At 29.8% G+C, this 19468-nt stretch overlaps 1 protein-coding gene across 2 annotated transcripts in view; it reads right to left on the bottom strand.

The window, feature by feature from the left end:
* The window catches only part of LOC113386779 (alanine--glyoxylate aminotransferase 2-like), a 55488-nt gene that overhangs the window by 3185 nt on the left and 32835 nt on the right, over positions 1–19468 (bottom strand). Inside the window, exons 6-7 of one of the 2 annotated variants that reach the window (XM_026624533.1) lie at positions 1594–1711; positions 1404–1512 (exon numbers count right to left, since the gene is read on the bottom strand). In XM_026624533.1, the coding sequence (XP_026480318.1) occupies positions 1404–1512; positions 1594–1711 (227 nt within the window). The remainder of the gene's footprint in view (positions 1–1403; positions 1513–1593; positions 1712–19468) is intronic. The other variant, XM_026624532.1, reaches the window with a different exon arrangement.

Raw genomic sequence — 19468 nt, 5'->3', positions numbered from 1 at the left:
CATACAATTGACAATGTGGTTATATATTTCGGAACCGCAAAGTAGCCTGGATAATAAGGCGATGGCCTTACACATTTTTGCCCTCTACTTTAAAATAGCATTGTCAAACAATACCATGCTTTACTTATTTCTGAGATATTGGTGATAGATCTTTTTAAATTCAGTATTTCAAGCCTGATTTAAGGCAATAGCATGTTTCACATTTTTGCCCTCTACTTTAAAATAGTGTTGTCAAATAATACCATGGTTCACTTATTTCTGAGATATTGGTGATATATCTTATTAAATTCGGTATTTCAAGCCTGATTTGAGGCAATAGCCGGTTACAAATTTTTGCCCTCTACTTTAAAATAGCATTGTCAAACAATACTATGCTTTACTTGTTTCAGAGATATTGATAATAGACTTTTTCGAGCCTTTTAGCTTTTCACAAAATATAAGTCGTTATGTATATTAAATTTGTTTATATATTTTTCACTTTTAGAAAAATGTTTTGTTTATATATTTTGGCATACATTAGAAAAAAATGATATGCGTGTGTATGTATGTGTGGATACAATTTTTCGTGAACGTTTTCGGGAGCACGGGCTAACCGATTTGAATGATTTAAAAATCACTCGATTCCTATTGATGGGGAGACAAGTTGATCAGTCTTTTGGCAAAAGCAGGTCCAGCCGTTTCGGAGATGTGAAATAAATTCAGTTTTTGAGAGAACTGAGCATCCGATTTGATTGATTTAAAAAACATTTAACTTGTATTGACGTAATGAAGAATTGATTAGATTTTTGCAAAGGCATGTCCAGCGGTTTTGGAGATCCATAAAGAGAGAATTAAAAATGACAATTAAAGGTCAAGAATGAAGTATTTTCGACAGTATAGACCAGCCTTTCTCAAAGTGGGCGATTGCAATATCCAGGGGGGCGATAAGAGGTTCCTAACAATTTTTTTTTACATGTATACACTGATTTAAGTAGCGTTTTATTTGCTCTCACTGGTAAATTTTTTCTAATTTAGAATGTAAGGTTACATGAACCAATATTAGACACTAGAACTATATTAATTAAATTCAAAAAAAAGTTTTTTAGAGATTATATGGGTATAAAAAATTTGGTAGGGGGGCGCTACAAAAATTTTGATCTTCAAAGGGGACGTTGGAAAAAATTAGTTTAAGAAACGCTGTTATAGACCAACCGACAAAAATTGTTATCAAATATACATTTCGAAATTTTCCAAAATAAAAGAAAGAAATTTCTTTCGTAAAAATATTCAAGTTTTCAATATTTACAAAAGAAATTTTTTTCAATTTTTCAATATTTTCAAAATAAATCTAATTTTTTTCATCTGAGAATTCAGACATGTTCAATTACGGTACGAGAAGTTCCAGAAATAAGCACTGGTTTTACCTTATCTGAGGAATTTGTTTGATGCTCAAACGCCCACCATTTGCCAGTTCGTCCAAAACCGACCTGGACTTCATCAGCCACGCAAACACCACCTGCAGCACGAACGTGCCTAAAAAAATCGAAACAATTTGATAAAATAACAATAATAAGATAAAAATATTATATTCTTTAAAATTTCCTTTCTACTTACTTATAAGCCGTCTCAAGATAACCAGGAGGAAGCACGACCTGTCCTCCGCAACTGATCAAACTCTCGGCAAAGAAAGCGCACACTCCCTCGCCTTTTTTAGGAGCAACTTTTGCTTCACCCATTAGTGTATCCATTGGAGACTTTATTTTTACTATCAGTTGTACCTCTCAATTTTTCGCAAACTTCTTCGCAAATTTGGCCAACGCTGTCTCCGTACATTTTACCAAGATCGGAGCCCTCGGGCAGGTCGCTCTTGCGGTAGATGCCGCGATACACATCAGGACATGGCGCCTGGTAAAAGAAATAGTAGTAATACATTTTTGATTTGGAACAAAAACTTGTATAATTTTTTTTTTATAAATGTGAATTTTTCCCTTACCACGTGCACGTGATCAGGTTTGGGCGGAGCGCCTGGCAAATCGAACTTGTACGGTGACATGTCAATGGTGCTGGTCAGGTGTCCATGGTAAGCGCTGCAATTTGGCAATCACATATGACATCTTGGCTCTGACACATGCACACACGCATTCACACAAACGGTTAAACATAATTATTTACACAAATCGAGAACAAAATAAATTTTTATGGTAATTTGTTAAAACAAAATGCGCCCGACATGTTGCAGTTTATACCATCTTCAAAGTAGTTGTTTGGTTTTAGAAAATGAGTATCTTGTTAACATAAATAGACGAACTGTTCTGGAAATTTAATATTGTCAACTTAATTTAAATAAATCTATTTTAAATTACTATTTTTTTCAAATTAAAGGCAATGTCTGTTCTCTCTATAATTCTTACTAAGTTTTAAAATAATTTTTAATATCGTCTTAATCAGTAAACCACAAAATTTTCAAATATGTAACAAAGAAAAAACTTTCAGATTGCTCAAAGTTGCGTTAATGAAACGAAATTTTTACTTATTACTTCCTTTTTGGTAGTAACGTAGCAGCTACGTCACATGTGTGTCATAGATTTATCAAACAATATGGCGACTGACAGTTTTAGGCAACAATATTTAATTTGAGTTTTGTTAACTTTATATATGTATTATACTATTTATTTTTAATTGCAAATTGTGTTTTTGTTTATTTAAGCATTTACTTATTGATTTTATAATAAGTCTATCATTAGATTCATAAATAATTTAAAGAATAATTAAAATAGTATCTCTCAAAAAAGTAAGTGTAATCTTATTGTTGATTTTTGTATTAAATTAAATTATAAATTATTTTGTAATTAAATTAATGGATAATTTAATTCAATTAACAATTTATACATTAATTTAATTGTAAGCTTATTTTATGATTTTCTTAGTACATTTGTAACAAAATTTAATTTTAATTTATTTTAACTATTTTTAATGGAATTTTAAAAATTTTGTAATTGTATTATGTAAAATTTTGTAAATTTTGAAAGAAAATACTAACTATATTATTTTATAAAAATAAAATTAAAATCTTCATGATTATGATCGCCAGTAGAAATGTCCAATTTCAAGAAAAATATTTAGCTTATATTTAAAATTATTATTGGGGCCTTATTTAAAAATATTATTTAGTACAATCAAAACAATTATTATTACTTATATTTAGTGCAAAATAGCGAAACGTCTGTGTTTCCTTCAGGTTACGTTGCTGCCACGTGCAACGTTGTTACGTAATATTTATGGTTTTGTTACGTTTTGTGGTTTACGGAGTATGTTATAAATGCTGATTAAATTAATTTCACAATTTAGATTCAACGCACAAGAAACTCATTTACCAAAATTTGAAATAAAATTAATTTCAACGATTTATTTAAGCACACCACGCACATATAAACTTTCCGTATCAACTTTCAAATAACAACCCTTGATTTTCAATTTTACAAACTTTCACCAAATTTAAAACCTGACTCACTGAATCATCCAGACAATTTTTTTAGGTCATTTTCAAACTCAACGATAAAACATTGTCACGGATAATAGAAAAAAATATATTTGTAACAGTAGATCCGTATCGTTGTCCTATCGGCAAGTATGAAAAAAATCTTGAGCTAAAAAAATATGTGCATCTGAAAAAAGGGTTATTAACAATAAAAATGTTAAACAAAAGTTCGGTCCTGTCATCGCAGACAATCTGAAAATCTTGTGCCTAGATGCTGTAAAAACACAAATATAAGTCTGAAAATAATAATGGAGGATTGAAAAAAATCCCTGTTCTGAAATAAATAAAAATATAGAACATACTGGACTGGTGCTCAAATGCTGCATGCTTAAATAAATCGCTATCCACGTCCAAAAATTGTAAAAAAAATTGTTAGATGGTATAAAACCGCGTTGTTATCACATCATTCATTCTCTCAATTTCAAAAATACAAAATTTTGATTGATGATTGATGAGCAAGAACTCTAAGGATACTAACAATCCATCAGTTCCTTACAGTTCCTGGTGATACATACATAATGATACAAAAAAGTTTAAATTATCAATATATCTTCTTATCGTCTTCTTGCATTTTGGGGGTCCTTCTTCCAATTTTTGCAATGTTAAAAAAATAAAAATTCTTAACACGTGACAGATGGCGATTGCACTTGGAACAGAACCATCTGTCTGATTTGATTTTAAAGGTGATTTTTCGTTTTTGGTATAAAGATATTCACCTTTTTTACAAGCTGAAACAAAGAATTAGAAAAAAGCCATTAGTAATGATTGTGAATAATTTTTTGCTGTAAAATTAACTTAGGAACTAAATGGGTAAATGATATTGGCATGCCTTAGGGGTAAAAAGATTTATGCTGTGCATCATTTACACCACACATTCAGATTTGAGATAAAAAAATATAACGATTTTTATAACTATTTAAAGCCTGTTGTTTTTTAACCAGTCAGATTTAGTTACTTTGTTCTACGAACTGTCGTGATGATATTAATTTTGTAAGTGGCAACCCGTTGGTTGTCCTGTCTAGTTAACTTCCCGAAAGAAAAAGTACATGTTTTCGTCAGAAAATCCGATTTGCTAATTTTATGTTTTCTCGACGTTTCAAGCAATTCTGAACAGTTTGAGACCAAATTTGGAAAAGTATGTGTGTGTGTGTAGTGTAACCTGATTTTTTGGCCTTTCATAGACGTTATTTTTTTATTGAGCAAAATTGTGGAAGTCTTTTAGATACGTATCTTAGAATAGTCATAGATATATATTTACAAAAAGTATTAGTTATTTTAGCGATAATGATCTTCTAATAGCCATTATTACATATATTTAGCACCCGGTGATAACATCTTATAGTTTAAGATCATAAGCCAATGACTTGACTCAATGTCATCAAAGGTCTTCTAATTTAATGAACGAATCGTGTTTCTTAAACTGCACTTTGAAATAAATTATAATAGAAAATATAATTAATTTATTATTAAATAACGCTCTTATTTTTATACAAAATGCCATATGCCAACAAGCAAGTCTAAGGATTTTATATTTATAGTTTGTTACCAAAGGCTAATTTCAATTCAAATCATATTTAAAACTATATTTTCAAGTAAACATTATTACTGCTTGATATCACAATGTCCGAGGCAATGATATAATCAGAAAACTACTAATTTAAATTACCAAAACAAATAAATAGATCGCAAACACGCCCGCTTTGCTATTACTTCAATTTTAATAGTTTTCGCTGTCCATAGAGTGCGCCACCAACTGTAGTACGTAAAATCACCTCTAGGTTTAGTTCCAGATACGATTTAATCGAATATATAATATAGAAAAGATAAACTTAAATAATTAACACAAAAACATATAATGAAAAAAAAAATTAAACGTTTAAAATACATGCATCATAATAAGAGAAACAGTTCGTTAAAAAAATTGAAGAAATTGAGCACAGTAGACCCTCTGTTGAGTGCGGTCAATACTAAAACATAGTAAAGCACATTTGTTTTGTATTTAATTCCCATGTCAAATATAAACTTATTAGTTATGTAATCTAAAGGTTCTTATATGAGGTTCTTACTAATGTAAGTAAAATAATTGTAATAAAAATGTTATTTGCTTGCAACACCTTCAAAATTTACTAGCACCGAGTATAACAATTTTAATAAATATCTTTTTAGTTAATAAATTTTTTCTTAAGGGATATTATGTAATTTCTTGATTGCCATATACTAGGAAAAAGTTTTACTATTTTACTATAAACATATTAAATTTCTTGAAAATAAGCAAAGTGTAAATTATCAGAAGTATTTTCGTCGTTACAATTAGCCCTAAATACGAGATAAGTTGTAGCACCGCATTTTTTCTAGGAAATGTTAAATTGTAAAATAATGAACAGTAATTATGGAATTATTTTTATTTGATTCGGTAGAGGAATAGTTACAGCATCTATCCATCTTTATTTCTTGGAAATATTTTTAAGTGGATTTTAAAATATATTATTTAAAAGAAAAAACGTTACAACAAGCCCCTAGCTTCCCCACACTATTTCAAAGTAAAAAAGATCTAGACCAAGACCAAGAAATTCTAATTAAAAATTTAAAGGTAGTAAAATATAATTGTAGATCGGTGTGCTCTAACTAATATAATAAAAATGATATTTTTTGGGTTATTTTTTATTCCAAAAATAACGTTTTAGAAGCACATTGCTCTCGAATCTATAAGTGAATTCTCATGGCCATGGTAGATATTCGTATTACAGAAACTAGAACGCGATTAAATTACATAATTACATAAACTTAGCATAAAAATTCAAAGGTGTCAATTGCGAGCACGTGGCAATTAACATATTCAATTTTTTAATTTAAATTTATTAAATAAATATTGCGCAATACAACTACTTCCTCAATTGAAAATCCTCAATGAGTAAAAATCAATCAGTGGTAAATAATAATGGAAATTAAATTATAGATATATTATAAATAATATATTTGTAAATTTTTTTAGATTGAATTTTGTCGTCGCCTAATATTTTAATTAAAACACTTTAACTTTTGCTTAAAGTAGCCCCATCATGAAAAAATGTCATAGGTAAAAACAAGCAAAACTTTATAGTTTACTTTAAATTTGCTCATAATTCGTTTGTTTCTTTTTTTATCGATTTGAATTAAGTTAGTACAAAATTGCTTTATTTACTCCTTAGTACTTGTCTAAATGTGTGCTTTTTTAGTCAAAAATTTACATTTGTTTTTGGAGCTATTTTCAGAAAATACAGATAAATTTTACACAATAATTTATATACCAATATAAAAATGTGCCTACATATAATTTTATAATTATTATCAATTTCCAATAGATCGTAACATTGGCACGTGTAGAATTATTGTTGAAAAATGCATTTATTTATCACATGTATGATATTGTTGTTTAAAATTCATAATGCAATCACAGACAATATCATTTGCAAAGTCGTCATATGTCTCATATCTTGGAATTGTAAATTGTAAATATTTTTAATTTTGAAATGCGCGCCATTAAATTCATATACGACTCTAATTGCAGTTAAAAAAATAGGCATTTTTGAAATAAAATAATGAATATAAAAGTTATAATAACAAGAATCAATATTCTATAAATTAAATGACATGATTTTTTTATTTTTTTATTATAATTTTATATTAAACCAGATTTAATTATCGTTACTGTGATAAGAAACATCATTGTCGACTTCTATAGAACTCGTTTTATTTTTGGTTGAATAAATCATTAAAATAATACATTTGTATTTGATAGTTTTGATAATTCTTATCAAACAACTTTTTAATTACTTCGTTAGATAACAAACACAATTATGCCACCAGGCAAAAAAAGTCTTATTACATCATTTCAGATAACATTTATACTAATCTCTAAAAGACTCGGAGATTAACCTAAATTGAGAACTAGAATTTGATAGTAAATTGAAATTTTGTTATCTATATATTAAATTATTATTCTCTTTAAACAGACTCTAATAATAATTTCTTATATTGAGAACCACAATTTTATGCGAAAGAATTCAGATTTTTGCTATATTTCGTTCGCTGTGTATTAAATTATTATTACTTTTTTTTATTAATTTATTTTTAATTATTATTAAATTGTTATTGAATTATTAGTAATATTTATTTTTATCTTGAAATAGTCTCTAATAATAAATTCATATTTATTTATAAGTTAAACGACGGAAAAGTAAAGCTTTAATTTGTACCAATTCTTTGTTTTCCAAAAACTTTCTTTCAAAATAAATTTGACCTACATTGTATTCAAATATTTTTAACATTGCAAATTTTGGCAAATGCTCATGCATAAGTATTTAAAGTATTAAATAAACATTATGTCAGAGACGACGATGTTTGAGTAAAATATTTTGGATATAAACGTAATGCTCTATTTATAGAAATTAGAAAAAAAGTAGTAGAAAAATAATAATATGAGAAAATATTATAATAATATTTATAATTATTATAATTATTTTTATGACTCAATATAATTCTATTTTTTATTATAAGAATCTAATAAAACAGTTGCACATTTTACCTAAATAGCTAAAAATCAAATCTTATTAAGCGATTATTTTTATACGTATCGAGAAGTTCGTGCAATTTTCACTAAGGCAAAATGCCACTTATAACTAGTAATTCAAAATTTTTATTACTTTATTTATTCAAATGCTTCGAAAATTTTTGGCACGATATCTTAATGCAAGGTCAAATTAAAACAAGTCTGACATTGCAACGAGTCATTCCTAAAATATATGAATTAAAATGCGTGCTAGACTATTCATTTTATTTTGTATAATTAGAGATTAAAAAATATCTTAATTAGCATTTTATTTTATATGTTAATTACTTAGATGTCACATGAAAACTCCAGACTCGGTGCTAATCTAAATAATTAACAGACATGTAATAAATTTAATTTACTCTTTGAAAATTGACAAAAACAGTTCTGAAACATAATTTCTGTCAAGGCGAGAAATTTCTTTCTTTTAACTAAATTAAAAAAAAATCTGATATTTTCGTGGCAATTAACGTGTTAAATATATTTTTAACTTTATTTATGTTTTAACGTCCCTCAAGTCAATCTGAATCGTATTGCACCAAACTTGGAAAAAATATGTAAAATATGTATATGTATATATAAATGTGTATGTGTGTCGAAACGGCTGTACCGATTTTAAAATTCTATTCTTCTATATCCGCATAACTTATAACAATTAGTTTTACATCTTTGTTATTCAAAGTATTAATAATAATTTTATTAATTAATAACAAACAACTTATTGTCAACAAAGAGTCGATTAGCATTATTGTCAATGACACTTTTGTTGATTGAAAACAACTGCAATTACAAACAAGGATCATAAATATTTACTAGAGCAATGGCTAATATAAATATTAATTTGTTTATAATAATCGATTGCGAAATAACGATGCGGTTGCATTTTTATCGATACATAATTTATTTAAGTGCAAATTAAATATGAATAAATATATTTAAAATTAATTGTTTTAATTTTTTTATTTTATCTTTTAGAAATCCATGCGCATTAATTATAATCAAGTCAAGTGATTAAATTAATCGATAAAAATTTGATATTGATCGATTTGCGTCATTGAACGCAGATGGTTAATAATAATATTGATTGAGCAAGAAAATTGCAAAATTGATAAAATTTGGATTTCATGCATTTATATATATATAAATTCAAGTGATGTTTACGACACTGAAATGTTGCAGAAAAGCTATTTATAATCAGCTGACAAATAAGATAACAATCCGATAAAATATGTTTTGCTTGTTATTGTTGAGATTGCATTATTAAAAAAAAATATATACCATAATACCCTGACGTTCAATCACTGGATTGGCATCTAAGTGATATAGACATTCTAAGTGCTACTGAAAATTTGCTTATGTTCTTTAAGGCATAGGAGCACATATTTAAAATAAATGTTATAAATGACGGTCCGAGATATAAACCTTGAGGAACACCAAAAAAGAGTGCGCGTAAGGTTCACACGCTATTGAAGTAAAACTTATTTGCTACTGTACAAGATGGCATTTAAGTATAAATAAATACACTATATAACAATTTTGAATAATGTTTATCAGTAATATGGTAACACTCATGATGCACACATTTATTAGTGTCAACCATTATACACATTTAAATAATGATAAATTATAAATTATATATTTATATTAGCATTAAAACATTTTAAATATTCAAAAACAATAATGTAATTAAAGTCATAGTTTAAATATGACATTATCGGTTTGTCATTGTAATTTGCATTTAGGACTTGAACCTTTATTAGAGAAATGAAGTAATTGCTGATTGAAAAATACTTTAATATTCGTTCACACAGTGAATTATGTTAAACAACGCCTAAACAAATATTGTTTTCGCAACTTCACTCATCATGTAATGATTGTGTTTGAAGAACTTCATGTAATTAAAATTAACTTACATTCATTGATCGCTTGTATCTTTTTTACTTTTTTAGCTGGCGATATAATCTCATTCTTTGAACAACTGTAATATTTGCCTAGAAAATATTTTCCATTTTAATAACTTCAAAGATTTATAAAAACTACGAATAATATAGAAATAATTTCTAATTAATAGACTTACGTTTAGTACACGGCACAAATGTTTAATTTGTTTTATTATTTTCAAGGAACAGGGTAAAATATTCTTCTGATTCAGGCATTTTTCATTAAATCGAGATTAGTACTACGATGTAACTTTAAAATGTTTATTTATCTATGCCGATTTCCTTGTTGATATCGGTACGCGTACAACGTTAATGCCGGTACGCATACAACGACAGATCTCTATTCACATACACGACGACTAATCACAATCGACCCGTATTGAAATGATATCATCGACAGCGAATGACGAATCATTGGCACTCGACTCTTATCTTAACTTAATTGCCGTAAGGCTCTTCCGTTGCATTTGTACGGATTTACACCCTAGTCGCGCCTAAGGAAGTTTTACTTCAAAAACTTATTTTTTATTTTAGATGGAGACTAGCAAACCCGACGAACTCCGTTTTGCACCAGATGGTTTCGTGAGAAAGATGAAGAAATTTTATGTTTGTTTTATATTTCAAAAGGAAAAAATTGATTTTATTACACAACAGTAATGAATTTATTTCGATTACAAAAATGAAGTGTTTTTTAGTTGAACTTCTCTAAGTAAATGAAAGTGAATCCGCAAATTATCCGTTTCATTGAAGTACCTTTTGGTAAACCATATTTTTTATTTTTTGGTCTGACGTTAACACAAACAAAGCGGATGGTTTTCCAACTCGTGAACAGGCAACGTATAACTGCCCATGTAAAAAATAATGATTTTCTAAATAATATATTTGAAATTTATCTCGCAAATACTAAGCGATTGACCTTGCGACTTGTTAATTGTCATTGCGAATGCAAGGCGAACTGGAAATTGCAATCGTTTAAAGTCAAACGGAGGACCAGTCGGAATCATTGGTATGTCACCGAATTGCCAGCAATTTTTGATTCAATAGTGAATTTTCTTAGCTATAAACCTTGCGGAGCTCGAGACCTTTCAAACGAACGCAAAATTGTCGAAATCGGTTCGTGCGTTCTGGAGTTATTTCGTCAGGAAGGAAAATCCGACTTATTTTTATATATATAGAAGATAATAATGATTCGAGGTAATATAGTACCGCATAAATTCACTTAAGGTTTTGTGTATGTTTTTTGAAGAGTTCAGTATTTTGAAAAACAAAGTTGTCAAAAAATTGAAAAAAAAATTCTAGCAAAAAATCTCAAATCATCCAAATCACACCAACTCGCATTCCCACTGTCCTTTTACCAAAATCTCATCTCATCTCATCCATCCATATCAACCACATCACAACTTTCCATTCCTTTCAACTTATCCATCTACTACTCACTGTTGCAGCGTGATGACATCCTTGTTTCCCGTGTGAATCCTTGCCAACCTGAGAGCCAAATCGTTAGCCTCCGATCCTGAATTGACGAGGTAGCAGACGCTCAGGGGTTCTGGCAAAAGAGAGGAAATCCTGCGGGCCAGGATCACCAGCTCGTCGTGAAGGAAGCGGTTGTTGGTGTAGAGCAGGGACATTTGGCGAACGCCGGCTGCTACTACTTTTGGGTGGCAGTGACCAACTGGGGAAAGAAAATAGGAATAAATAATAGATGAAGGAATATATTTTACTCACTTTAGGCATAAAGGTACGCGGGTGTAAAAGTTAGAGACTGTTATCTTAAAGGTAAGTAAAATTTGTGATTTTTTTTATATAACTCTATATGTCCAGATTCCACTTTTGCGTTTCCATATTACAATTGTATTTAACGATACAGAGTTATTTGATAACCAAAGAAGAAAGCGTTAAAATTGTTAGATATCTTGGTCAAAATATAAATTTTTGGAGAAGTCATTAAGTGTGGTGTATGACATCGTGCCTTAAGACAAATTGCTGAAACTTCCCGAACCGTAATGAAATATTCGAGAAATTTTAAACGATTTCAAATATATTATTACAAATACTGTATTAACTTTCATTATTTTTGCTATCTTGTTATATCGGAGCAAATCAAATGTAAATCATAACACAATTTATTTCCAGAACATTAACAATCGTCATTTCATTTCGAATTCAATTTCAAAAAATAGTTGCCTAATAATTTGCACAAAATTGAAAAAGTGCTCCCGTATAGTCACAGTCTAAACGCATTTGCAAATAATTCGGTGAGACATTTTCACTTATACTGTGCATAGCTTGGCGGCATTTTCACATTTTTCAATAATTTCACAAAATTGGAAAAGTCCTCCAGTATATAAAGAGTTTAAACGCACTTGGGTAAACCTTTGTACCAGAGCTTAGATTGTGCTTAGCCTGGGTAAGATGTAATAATTTTTTATCATCAAAAGCAATTGTTTTGTCAATACAAGCAGAAAGTTTTTTAGATCATTCAAATTGGACGCTTAGTTCAATCAAAAAGTGCCATTTTTTGCACATTTAGCTCGGTACCTTCGAAATGACGGGACCTGTCTTTGCCAAAAACTTATCACCTCTTCTCCCAATCATTGCAAATTGAATGTTTTTTCGATCATTCAAATCCGATACTCCGTTCTCTCAAAAACTCGATTTGTATTTTCTGCACTCTTTGCTACGTATCTCCGTAACTGGCTGAACCAGCCTTTGCCAAAAACTAATCAGCACATCTCCCTATCAATATGAATAGAATGTTTTTTAAACCATTGGGCCCGAAAATGTGGACGAAAAATTGTATCCATACATACATCCACACATACACACATGCATTTTTCCTGAGGTATGCCAAAATGTTCAAAAACCTTCAAAACGTTAAGAAATGCAAAAATTTTCATTTTCGATTTTCGGCCCATTACTATAACTACCCTACGGGGAGTTAAAAACTGCCAGAGATATTAAAAATATAAAATTGCAACTAATATCACTGCATCATATCCTTATTATACAATAAATCTAGAACAAGTCATAACAAAACAATGGAGTCATATAATTTGCATCGAATTAATCAACTCGTCCTTATCGCATTGTGACCAACGAACGCTTCCTATTAAAAATTCTATTACGCTTGTCATGTGGACATGTCCTTAATAGATCAAAAACATCCTGTATTCATAATAATTGATAATATTCTATGTAAGTACATGATGAATAGTATTTTGCTATCACTATTGAAGATAGTCATGGTCTTATTCCGAGATTGGCAATTTAACGATATTGGTGCAGATGCAAATTCAGGGGCCAATTCTCGGTTAAAATAGAAATGTTATTGTAATATATATTCGTATTGGTTGTGAGTAATAAACTGTCAAAAAGCTATGTATTTGCTGTCAGGAGCTTTATACACATAAAACCTAACCTCCAAAAGGCACAAACCTCAGAATATTGACTTTTGTTAAACTTAACGTATGTATTATCAAAGTGACAACAGAAAGTTTCACTTATGATAAATTGTTATTTGACGTTTGTGCGTTTTGGAGGTTAGGTTTTATGTGTAAAAGGCCTGATCGGACCGACTCATACGAATACAGACGCATAACATAGCATCACCAAAACATTTCTATTTTATCAGAAAATTGGCCTCTCTATCTTGGTTCTTGGCGCAATGCTGCAGAATCAAATTTGTTATTCGGACAACCTGATATCAAGCAGTAGTAACATAGAACTGATAAATCGAATAAACTTTCCCGGTTATCATACTTTATTTTTTGCAAACGGAGCAAGTTATTTTCATTTTTTAAAGATAAAGTTTAGCGCAATAATGCAGAATCAAATCGGACAACTTGATATCAACCAGTAGTGACATAGAACTGATAATCGTATAAATTTCCCCGTTATCAAATTTTATATTTTGCAAATGGGGCGAGTTTTCATTATTTTAAGCTAAATTTTAGCGCAATAATGCAGAATGAAATCATACAACCTGATATCAAGCAGTAGTGACATAGATCTGACATAATCGTATAAACCTTCCCGGTTATCATATTTTATATGATGCAAATGGACCAAGTTATTTTCATTATTTTGAGCTATATTTTAGCACAATAATGCAGAATAAAATCGGACAACCTGATATCAAGCAGTAGTGATATAGAACTAATAATAGTATAAACCTTCCCGGTTATCATATTTTATATTTTGCAAATGAAGCAAAATTTCATTCTCATTATTTTAAGCTAAATTTTAGCGCAATAAAGCAGACTGAAATCATACAACCTGATATCAAGCTGTAGTGACACAAAACTGATAATCGTATAACTTTCCCCGTTATCAAATTTTATATTTTGCAAATGGGGCGAGTTTTCATTATTTTAAGTTAAATTAACATATTTTCATTTTCTTGAAGAGTTGAACGTCCTTGGGAGAAAATAATAAAATGCGTGAGCCTCCGTCGTTCTTTGTGCGTCACAACAATTCGCATTCGTGCGAATCTGCGGACACCAAAAATATATCGATTCGAATTTATCATCTTGTTTATCAAAATGTGGAGGACAATAACCCTCTTATTACAACTGGAATGTTGTAAACAAAATTTTAGAATGAAATTGGAAATCCAGAAATGGACTAGTGAGACACAGAACCTGGCGTGATAATAGAGAAATGTTTCATATTTTTAAGGCAATATATATAACGATTTGGTACATCTAATATTTGTTTTAGACACGGTTTAAGAGTCTGTTTTTTTTTTTTCTTAATTTCGGTATCGATTGGCATCGTCGCGAACGCCTCGTATCCCGGTTGAGGTGTGTTGACCTTGTCCCGGTGCGTACGTTCGCGCCCGCGCCATTCTCACGCACTGTCCTTGACCTCAGAATATTCAATTCCGCACCGACGGAAGATAAATATTGAAAATATTAAAAGATATTGAATAAATTATAGAAAGTTTTCTCTAGTTTAATTTTGTATATGGCTAAAAACAGAAAAATATTTGAATTATTTAATTTCTAGATCTTAGGGGCCGTTCAAGTATTACGTAGGCACTATAGGAAGGCGGGGGGGTTGTTGATTTGCTTATTTTGGGTTGACATGGGGGGCAGGGGAGTCTGGATGATGATTACGTGATAGGTAGTATTTTTACTTTTTTACATTAATTGCAAAATGTTTACGTAAGCATGGGGGTAGGGGGTAAGAGCTTTGCTTACTTTTGCTGACAAGGGGGTTGGGGGGGGGTAAATAATTGTAATAAATCTGCTTACGTAATACTTGAACGATCCCTTATTCGTTTAATTTAATATTAAAAATATTTATTTATTAGAGAAAATGTGGTCAAGTTCAAAGAGCAGTCAAATATGGGTAATCCGATATGGCGACGAGGGCAGCAAAGACTTTGAGACGCCCGTACTCTCAAACTATTAATTTTACAAAAAAACAGTTTTCGAAAGAATTGTAGGAAATTTTATCTAGTTTAATCCGTACATAGCTACTATTATCATAAAATGAGCCGGAAAGGAGATATTTTAAAAAGCTGTAAAAATTGAGGTGGCGAAGTTGAAATTCGTAAAGAACACCTCGAAATCTATAAGATTATCAATTTTTTTACAATTAGGAGCAGCCTTTTTGCACCAAATGACTGGGCTACAAAGAAAAGACACACTTTTTCAGACAACAGATTTCAAATTTTAGAAAAATAGTGATTTACTATAAAGGTGTAGTAAGACAACAGAGCGAGTTTATCTGAGAATTATAAACTAAATGAAAAAGAAATTGGTTATTTAAAAATATCCCACCGTGTGCTACATTATTGATGCAGTCCAAGTACTTTGTGCCAGTCTCGTCGTACATGTATTGACCCTCGCCTCTTACAATCTTCAGAGGATCCTCCCGGAAGAACAATTGGCAGGATTTCCTAAACAAAATAATGAATATAAAAAATATAGATTTATGCATACAACAAATTCAAATTATGATTCATGCAAAATAGGTATAAGATACCCAATTACCCAAGGTAGGAAAAACAGGTCAAGGTTCTTCTCTTTCTATAGATATACAGATAAAAAGATCTATTTTCATTTAATATTTCAAAATCTCAAATCTGATTTCTCATAAGTGCTACTTAATGACACGTGTTTAAATTTAAATACAATAATATCAAAAGTAAACACATTTAGCAAATTATCAGTTTCCAAATTATCATCGATCTATCGATCATATTGTCTGGACGTGGCAGAAAATATGATATAGATTTATGGATGCTTATATCTAAATTCGTTTTTGATAAGATTTTTAAAAAATCTTCCAACTTTCTTATCTTCACCAGTTGCTATGATGCATATTGTGAGAGCTAATATTTGTCAAATAATATTTGATAAAGAAATTGTGTGTCATTCTAAATAAATATTTTTATAAGAAGAAAATGAGAACGTTTCTTTCTTTTTTGTTTGGAAAGTTTTAGAGAAAAATAATTATCTATGTATATACAGACAAGCAAATACGTTAGTATATTATTTATTTGCTAATTTCACGTTTTCTCGACGTTTCAAGTCATTCTGAATCGAATGAGACAAAGAATGAGTTGGAATAACTATTCATTTAAATTATCTCTTGTAAAATTGCTTATATCTTTACCTGGATAAAGGTTTAGATAGCCCTTTTTCCCCACCCTGGTGTGAGCTTTTATAGAGGTTATATAAAAAAACTGTTGAATCTAATTTAAAATTAGCAATACATCTTATAAGACGATTAAATAACGTAGATTTAACTTCCTGTAAGGAAAGTTATAGTAATCGCAAAAAAATCGAAAATAAAAGTTTTTATATATCTTTACGTTTCAGAGGTTTCTGAACATTTTGGCATACCTTAGAAAAAATGGATGTATGTGTGCGAAATACGAATTTTCGTCGACGATTTCGGGAACACGGTTCAGCCGATTTGAATTATTCAAAAGACATTCGATTGCTCTTGATAAAGAGACGTGCTGATTAGTTTTTGGCATAGGCAGGTCTAGCCGTTTCGGAGATACGAGGCAAAGAGCGCCACAAACGGTAACTCAGTTTTTAGGAGAACGAAGTGTTCGATTTTAATAAATCAAATAACATTTTACTTATATTGACAGGATGATAAAATTTCCATGAAGGCAGGTCTATCGGTTTCGGAGATCTAATGAAAAAAGTAAAAAAAAGCCATTTGACAGTCAAAAATGATCATTAGACATATGCACTTCAAATTATCAGGTATTTTATAGAGATTTTAACAATAAGTATGAATTTTTATTTACATTCCTATGGGTTCCGTACCAATGGTCATCTGTTAGACGGCGGCGCGGCGCTTACGCGCTTCGAAATTTCGTCTCTATGCAGTTGAAGCAATACGATTGTTTTGAAAAAAGTTCAGAATTTCCAAAATATTTTAAAATAAAGAAAACATTTTTTTTCAAAATGTCTTTTTTTCACAAAAAAAAGTAAATTTTTTATAATATTATAGTTTCTCAAAAATCTAATTTTTTCAAAGTAATTTTTTTTCAAAAATGTTAATTAAAAATTGGTACGGGAAGCCTTAAGGCACGATGCCATGCGCCCCACTAGTTAAAAATTATATAGAGATCTCGTAAACTACAATGCTCACTAACAAAACTTTTTTTTTTAATTACAATATTTGTTACAACTGCTAAATAATTTAACATTTAGTAACAATAAATAAAAAAGAGTACAAAATAAAGTATTGTATTTTCATTAAAATAGTAATAATAAAATTAACAAAACAATTAACAACGAAAGAAAATACTTTTGAAGTGAATTTTCAAATATTTCTCGAAGTGATGGCTGGTTTTACATGTTTTACCATCTACTTCCAAATATTGTTATTAAAAAAATTTTGATGGACCTTTCTACCCGAATATCTTTAAGTCCGCTCTACCTTACTGTATGTATTTACATCTATATCTTCATATAATTCTTATAATTATCGACCGACTTTCAATTAAAAAGTCTCCCAATTGAAGCATTTACCAAAGTTAAATTGAATCAATTACACGATGATTACAAGGTGATAAAATTAGGAGGTTGCCATCGCCCGACAGGTGGAATCGAACCACTCTGACGCTAGTCAGCCGCGGGTTTGAAGCCCGCGCCCCGAACCATCGGAGTTCAGTCGGGCGATTGTATTCACTAGTAGACCGAGTATATATAGTTAGAGGCGAAGGCTGTACTGCACAACGCGAGGTTACACAAAGATAGTACATGTTTGAAAGATTGACTAGTGGTGCATGGCATCGTGCCTGAAGACAACTTGGAACTTTCTGTACCGAAGATTGAAATTAAAAAAAAGATTTAAAAGATTTATTATTTTTAAACTTTGAAAAAAAATAGATGTATGAAATTTTTGATTTTTTTTGTAGTTTTGAAAATTTTGAACTTTTTGTCAAAGCAATCAGGCTGCGTTAGCTGGGTGAAAATTAATATGTTAGTAATTTATTTGCTAATTTTATGTTTTCTCGACATTTTAAGTCATTCTGAATCGAATTAGTAGTTAAATAATAGTTAAAACGTCGAAGCGCATAAGCGTCTCGTCGCTGTCTAACGGAGAAACATTGGTACGGAACCCATAGAAATGTAAACAAAATTTATACTTATTATTAAAATCTCTAAAAAATATCTGATAATTTGATGTACATGTCTAACGATCATTTTTGACCGCCAAATGGCATTTTTTAACTTTTTTTACTGCTAGACTTGCCTTCCCAAAATTTTTATTTTAATTTTTTTTACACATACATAAATTTTTTCTAAGGTATACTAAAATGTTCAGAAACCCACTGAAACGTAAAGATATGCAAAAATTTAATTTTAATTTTTTGTTTTACTATAAATTGTCCTACGTGAAGGTAAAAATATCAAATGTATTCTGAGTGGATAAATAGATATTAATTTGGAAATATGAACAAACAACACTCTTTTTTGCACTAATATATTAAATAATAATAATTTTCACAAACTAGGTTAGTCTCATCATCAGTGTGTTATAATTTAAAATTTAAAATATGGAAACCTAAATTAGCATTATGTGTTATCCGTTACAAGTCGTTCGATATACGATATACGTAAAAATATGTATTTTGATAAAAGTTTTGAAATTTTGAACACTCTATTTTTCTGTATGTTTCCAAATTCCGAGTTAGAAGATTAAATTAGCTTAAGGGGGGCGATACATGTAATCGCCTTAATTTTTACCATTTTTTGAGGACTTTTTAAACTGGGAAGGAATGATTGAATCTTTTTGAACTTTTTTAGGGTTATTTATTATATATTAAAATACACAAAAAATTTTTTTTTTTATTTTTTTCTTTTTAAATGGCTGCCGTAAAAATAAATCTGCCAAGACCCTCTCGGGAAACGCCATCAATTTGCGGGCGTTCTCACTTTTCGTACG

Source organism: Ctenocephalides felis, unplaced genomic scaffold (assembly GCF_003426905.1).
Source record: "Ctenocephalides felis isolate EL2017-DRISC unplaced genomic scaffold, ASM342690v1 CF-g0.4_SCAFFOLD_03571, whole genome shotgun sequence".
NCBI classification, from domain to species: Eukaryota; Metazoa; Arthropoda; class Insecta; order Siphonaptera; family Pulicidae; genus Ctenocephalides; species Ctenocephalides felis.
The sequence above is the reverse complement of the archived record's forward strand: the minus strand, read 5'-3'. Positions and strand labels throughout refer to the sequence as shown.